The sequence below is a fragment of the Excalfactoria chinensis genome, chromosome 1, assembly GCF_039878825.1.
Source record: "Excalfactoria chinensis isolate bCotChi1 chromosome 1, bCotChi1.hap2, whole genome shotgun sequence".
NCBI lineage: Eukaryota > Metazoa > Chordata > Aves > Galliformes > Phasianidae > Excalfactoria > Excalfactoria chinensis.
Window position 1 is genome coordinate 67,414,185 of NC_092825.1, and position 7,292 is coordinate 67,421,476.

A 7,292-nucleotide genomic window follows, 5' to 3' on the forward strand; every position below is an offset into this window, starting at 1 on the left:
ATCTCATACTTTGCAGTGCTGAAATCTGACACTGGCAACAGTGATGCTGAAAACAAAATTGAAGCCTTTAAAATGAAGCTGATGACTGTGCACAATAAACTCTTTGAGGGCGTACGTCTGCCATAGCTAGCACTAGATCCATGGCTGTAGGAGTTAGCATTCCTGCACTGAAATTAGTAAAAGCCACACAAATCTGCAGCAGTAATAGTTATGTCCCCTAAAATAAAATAATAACCAAAACAATTTTACAGACGGATTTTACAAAATATGAATCAAAGGCTGCCCTATGTGGACGGAGAAGGGAAAATGTAAGAAAAATTTGCTGCCTTTCCAGCAAAGGAATACTTTGCTTAATACAATACCAATTGGAAAACAGTAACTCTTCAGCAGTTAGCAATGCCACAGTACAAAATGATATCAGGTCTCAGGAGGGATGCATAGTCTTTTGAGTACATATAAGAGTTCTTCAAGTTCTTCACATGTTTATATGGATAGCCTGTTATGAGACAAGGCAAAGTATCTATGGTGAGTACCCAGTTGAGCTAATAAACTGAGTTCTCAATCATTGTGCTTTTAGGGAAGACTTTCAGAGGCTTTTAAATAAGTACAAATTCTATAACCAGTTTCCACTGCTTTTCCATATCTCTCTCAGTCTTAATCCCGTAGGCTAAATTACATAAATTTGTTCTTTCCCATGAGTAGACCCTTTCAGACCATGAACAAAGTAAGAAATATGTTCAGGCAGCAGATTAATACATTAACATATTGTGCTCTTGCAGATATCAATGAATGCTTGAGCACCAACATGCCATGTCCAGCTGGTCAGATATGTATCAACACTGATGGCTCATATACCTGTCAGCGAATCTCACCCAGCTGTGGTCGAGGTTATCATCTCAATGAAGATGGAACAAGATGTGTAGGTAAGTAACAGTTCTGAAGAATAAAACAATTGAAAGAAAATGGACCACACCTGTTTATATCAGCCTGTTTCTTGAAGTCTACCCAAAGTTTTTCTTTTTCTTGATCTGTTTATGTCCCAGCACATAAACAGTGACAAAGATCCTCCCTGTCCTTCAAATAATTCATAAAACTCTATATGTGGAAAAGAACTAAAGTGATGGTCACCCCTGCAAAATGGCCTTATCAGTGGCCCATCTGCCACTTAGCGTCTCTCAGAAGATAGTCAAATACAGCTGAAAGGCATACATGCCTTGATCTGGCATTTAGCTAAAGTGGCTTTTTCAAAGAGGTGTTATGCATGTGTTTTTAATTATTTGAAAGTTTGCATTTATTACTCTGATCTTACTGCAGCCGGTAGTTTGATCAAAGTCTTCCTTTCTGTTTCAAAACACTTTGCAACTACCACTGAAGGAAGCTTGTGGCACGCTTATAAGGCAACAAGAATTTATACCTTATTTTGTAGATGAAAAGGGCACACAAATATGCATCTGAACTAAGGGTTAACGTTTTGCTGTTTTCTCAACTTGCATTCTCATAAGTATGCTTCCAATCACTTCTTTTTTTTAAGATGTGGATGAATGCTCATCTTCTAATCAGCCATGTGGTGAAGGACATGTTTGTATAAATGGACCAGGCAATTACCGCTGTGAGTGCAAGGCTGGGTACTCTTTTGATGTCATCAGTAGAACTTGTATAGGTAAGTTGCACCTATTAACAATGGCATTAAAAAAAATGAACCTGAGTAAAATACATTATTGCTCTCTGCAGAATCTTTTTCATCTGAAAGTAAAATTGACTGCTATATTGCTTATATAAATCTAATAGCGTACTAAAAAGATACTGACACTTTAAAGGGAGATGTATTAGTATTGTCAACATGTACTCAATTACACTGTTTGAAGCTAAGATTATGAGAGTGCGTGTAATTGTTTTCTGTGATATCTTAACATGCACTTACAGCAAAACATTCCTTTGAAAGATCAAAGTGACTTTCTTCTTTATACAGTTAATTCAGTTGTACACTGAGATTCTTCTAAATGAGTATTTTGAGGAAATCCTCCTCTTTCTATCAAGAAAATTTGCATCTGGAAAATAAAAATCAAACTCAAGACCCCATTCTCATCCGGAATGCTACTGTAGGGAAGCCAGACAGTCCACAGATCTCTGTATATATTTATCATTGCAGATATCAATGAATGCAGACGCTATCCAGGCCGCCTTTGTGCTCACAAGTGTGAAAATACTCCTGGTTCCTACTACTGCACTTGTACCATGGGATTCAAACTTTCATCTGATGGCAGGTCATGTGAAGGTACTGCTGTCATATGTACTGACCATGTAGTATGAGATGTAACTGTCGTTGTTCAGCTATTTTTGTTTGATTTTAGCTGATAAGACTGCATTGGAATAGCATGATAAATAACCCATTTGGAGCCTTTGACAACATGAAGGCTGTTATGATTAATCAAAGCCACTGCAGTCCACAGTTCCAATATATTGCTTTTTGGCTAGATTTTGCGACCAGTTCTTCACAACCAGCCTTGCTGATACCCAGAAGTAAAAATGTGAGTGTGCTACTGATGTCTCCTTCCAAGTCACACACATTAAAGGACAGTGGGAAACAGATAGCACATAGTAGCTTATACTGCCAGACCCCATTGAGAGTGATGCATCCAAAGCCCATTACTTCCAGTTATTTTTTCAAATTCTTGCTTCAGTCCTGTAACAGGAGTGACAAATATATCAAGAAATTTGAGTTTCACATATTTAATTTTGCATTTCAGATTTAAATGAGTGTGAGAGCAGCCCCTGTAGTCAAGAGTGTGCCAATGTGTATGGCTCTTATCAGTGTTACTGTCGACGTGGCTTTCAACTTAGTGACATAGATGGAATTTCATGTGAAGGTAAGAACTGGCTTTGCAGATAAAGGATGAGTTAGCATTTTTTGTTCGTACCGAATCACACATAAAGAGTTCCATGCAATCTTAATTGTTGCACTTTAACATCTGATTCTTCTTGATATTTTCCTGTAAAACGCTGAAACTGCATTTAATGAAGATCTCCCATTCATGTCTTAGTCTAAGAAGTACCTGTGCTTGCAAGGTATCATTTTGTTGTTTGTGGTGAACTGTATCTTTGCTTACTCTTATCGGAAATGTTTTGTGGTTTTTTTTGTTTTGTTTTGTTTTGTTTTTACAATCAACTAACATAATTTCTCATCTTCAGGAAGTGAAGATACAGACGTGTGTGTACTACATCATATTACTATAAAGTATTTTATATATCTTCTGTTTGTGGCTTGCTCTGAACAAATGTTTAAGTAGGCTTTGCTCAAATACTAGGAAGATGTGGTTGGAACTCAGATGACAAGATTTTGAAAAAACAAGTCAGATGTCTAGGATTTACTAGACAGTAAGACCATGGGCAAAACATCTAATTTTCCCTTTTATAAAAATCGAGGTAATACTTTTCTCTATCTCCCTATAGAAAAGTTGTTCAATAATGCATCAATGTAAAGTGTCACTACACACAGACAGAACAAAATCAGACTGCCTCTTAGGCATTTATATTGAATTTAAATTTTCATTCCTCCATTTATTCCTGACACCTTTTATTGACTAGAACCAGCCTTGACTTTTTTTTTTTCTGCCCCCAGACAAGAATCATGAAATAGTGTTTGAACCTCACAACATGAATACTATACGTGTGCTCTTGGTTGAACGTGATGCAGACATAGTAAATTAATGCTGTTTTCTTCTTGCAGATATTGATGAATGTGCTTTACCTACTGGAGGTCATATCTGTTCTTTTCGGTGTATTAATATTCCTGGGAGCTTTCAATGCACTTGTCCCTCCACGGGTTACAGGTTGGCACCCAATGCACGCAACTGCCAAGGTACGTCCCTATAGCTGCAGGGAGACTTAACTGTGGGGGGATTGTGGGCTTCCAAAAGGTTTTGAGGTTTTAAATTTTAAAATGTGTCTTTCTTACATCTTTATAGGCAAAGTAATCAATATCAGTTTGAAATCTATAGACACTAATATTTTACATTAAAAAATAAAAAAATAAGAAGAACTTGTAAAAATTTCTATAGAATTCCTATAGAATGGAAAAAAAAATAAATTATAACTGTATTAAAGAATTCTAACCAACTCAAAGCAGATTCCCACTGTGAAATGAAGTAAATTAGTTTAACTGTCAAAAGGAAATATCATCATGCTATGGACATTTCATCAAATATTTAGGTCTTGTCCACTTAGTGGCACTGCTGCTCTTCCTTTTCTTGTTCTTGCCTGTTGTTTAGATTAGTTTTCTTCTTTTTTGTTCTCCTGCCCTTGCTACCCAATCCTGTAATAGTGTTTAATTGAACCCCATATTTTGTTGTACTTAATATGATACTTTCATTATCTGGAACCTGCAAATACAGGAAAAGGATGTATTTAACCCACTCTTCTTTTTCCGTTTGGCAGATATTGATGAGTGTGTTACAGAAACTCACAACTGCTCTTTCAATGAGACCTGCTTTAACATCCAGGGAGGGTTTCGCTGTCTGTCTTTGGAATGTCCAGAAAATTACCGCAAGTCTGGAGATACGTAAGTACTTTTCTTTTCAAAGGTACAATCTTCTGGGGTGACTTTCCTTATGTCACACTAATGCTGACTGAATGTGTAAGGGATTCTGGCAGATAAGTATGTTACTGGTAGGCTTACAATGTACTTTGCACACACTCTGGTCTCTTCCTCATAGTCTTGTTACAGCCCCCTTAAAATTTGCCACATGTCAGCTGTTTGCATTGTAATGATCTCTAGAGGCATACACTGATGTTCTTTCTCTGGCTGCCCTGTCTGTTAGGAGTTTTTGCTTATTACTGCACTCCAGTGACAGAATCATCTTTTATACTGTCTCTTAACCTAGGTCAAGCAAAGTCTGTGCATTCTGATTTCTAAAATAGGAGACATAGATATGGGAGAAAGGGTAGCTGGCAGCACATTTACAGCCATCCAACAGTGCTAGCAATGTGGAGAAGTCGCAAAATTTCAGTAGCATAATTACATGGCTGATGTAGATGGCTATTGTTCCTCCTGTCCCATGGCTTTATGGCCACCCTGTACTCCAGATATGTTTTAGAATGCTGCTCAACATTCTTCTAATGTGCACCATATCCAGGTAAGTGTATGAATCAGCTGGAGAGGAAAGCTGATAAATAACACTGATTGTCAGCCTGCTATTGCGCTTCACAGTGTTCATATATCCATAATCCCTTAGATGAAGTTGGGTATTCTGTACCTTGACTGTAGAAATAAACTGGTGCTTATCTTCCTCTGAGAGACTTTGTGGGGTTATTTAGTTTCCATTTAAACTGTAAGCTGTAAAATGCCATGTAAGTAGTTTAGCAGGTATATTTGATAAGAATGTTTTAGAAATTCATTATATAAAAACAGATATTTATGCAATATGCCTTCACTTCAAAAGGCATCAGTAGTAATTAAATTTTAGATTACTTCTGTCACATTAGTAAACAAGAAGTGTCTCATGACATGAATGGACGGTTTATTTGTGATATCATGTGACCTAATTCAAAACAACACATTTTCAATGGGCCACTAAGCAGAATTAGCAGATTTTCTCTTTTACCGAGATCCTAGAATTACAAAGTTCATTCTGTGAAATAGATAGAAACACATTCCATTTTCATCTTGTTGATTTTTTTATTTCTTTTTATTCTATATTTCTATGTATTGAAAGTAATGGCTATTTGAGAAGTTAAGGATCTTTTTTGGAAGTAATAGAATGTCTCAATTGTTTTTCTGTCTGGGTTGTTACAGCTCTGTAATGGCTTACTCTGCCTAACTCAAACAGATTAATAGGGAGAGATTCTTCTGATGTGCCAAGACTATAATTAGGCAGTGAGTCAGACAGAAATCCTGTAGCTGCTCAGTAAAGTTCTAATTATTTTAATTATTTGAGATATTATCTTCTTGGATTTATTAGGCTTCTCCCTCTCAAAAACTACAGACACAGATCCTAAGTGTATTGTCAAAAAATGTCATTTAATCGATGAAAGATAATACAAGTATATTATCCTTACTGCAAAAAGTCCAGGTTAGTTTAGTGGACATATACTCTTCTGGTTAGTCAGAGTGATTCAGCATGCCTCAATCAAGGTGTATATTTTGGGTTACCTTGTAAGCACCAGGGATCAGTTCCTTAGGATAGTTCTTTACCACCTTTTCTACATCCAAACTAATTTATACATTCTTGAATCATTTATTTCTTAGCATATATGAGGCAACATAGCTGATAGATAACTTATCCTTTGCACGATAACGACACTAAATCACTTTTTCACCTAGCCTTGTGCCAAGACTCTAAAATCAAAATAGTTGGCTTCTTGTAACACCTATCTGTTATCAATACTAGTTTTCTCTCTTTCATTCAGGACACATTCCAGTTTCACCAACTTGGCACATGATAAGAAAGACAATACATTTTCCTTTCCTATCATGTTGGCAATTCATAAGACTTTTTACTCTATACCACTAATTTTCTTTTGATCAGCTATAATTTAATGAGTCTCAGTCCTTCAAACAAAAGTTTTTTTTATTCTGATTTTTCCTTAAAGTCCTTATGTACAGGCAACAGTTGTCAGCAATCCAAAAATTCCATACCTAATACCTCTAAAGCAGAGATGGTTGAGATTAGGTGATGTAATTGCAGGATTCTCAGAAGCTACAGGCTGAAAGCTCAGAATGGTGTACAGATACGCTCTGCTCTGTGAGCGAACACCCTGTGTAAGCTTCCCTGGAGACCAGCAAAATGCCTGGCATGGTGCGGTCCATAATGTAATAACTTTTAAATTTTGAAGGTCATAACACTTTTGCTTAAATTCTCTCTGCTTTATTTGTTGTTTTTTTTTGGGGGGGGGGGGGGGAGAGGGAGGGGGGATTGGGTTTTGGGTTTGTCTTTTTTTTGTGTGTGTGTGTGTATGTTTGTGTGTGTTTTTAGGGTTTTTTCTTGCTTTTTTTCTTTCTTAGAAGCCCATAGGCTTGGTACTTTTCCAAGGATAATTATGACTTACTACTTCTCACAAAAGGACTTGCTGCACTGCCCTTGCCAAACACTTTTTGTTATCAAATTGCATAACAATTAAATTCCCTTTATGTGACACCGAAGTCAAACATTTGTAATATTTAAGCCAAGAAAAATACTAGTAAAGATAAAGAAGCAGTTATGGTGGTGTGTGAAAAAAAAAAGTATGCTGCACTGAGCCAGATTGGGAAATATTTTCATATTTTAAACCTGTCTGTGTATTACTAGGGTTGTCTG

General features: G+C 36.6%; 1 protein-coding gene across 2 annotated transcripts in view; it reads left to right on the forward strand.

Annotated features, from left to right (window-relative positions):
* FBLN1 (fibulin 1) overlaps positions 1-7,292 on the forward strand; it is an 83,078-nt gene that overhangs the window by 40,489 nt on the left and 35,297 nt on the right. For both annotated transcript variants that reach the window (XM_072334605.1, XM_072334596.1), the window contains exons 9-14: positions 780-923; positions 1,532-1,660; positions 2,150-2,275; positions 2,748-2,867; positions 3,728-3,859; positions 4,435-4,558. In XM_072334605.1, coding sequence (XP_072190706.1) covers positions 780-923; positions 1,532-1,660; positions 2,150-2,275; positions 2,748-2,867; positions 3,728-3,859; positions 4,435-4,558 — 775 coding nt within the window. The remainder of the gene's footprint in view (positions 1-779; positions 924-1,531; positions 1,661-2,149; positions 2,276-2,747; positions 2,868-3,727; positions 3,860-4,434; positions 4,559-7,292) is intronic.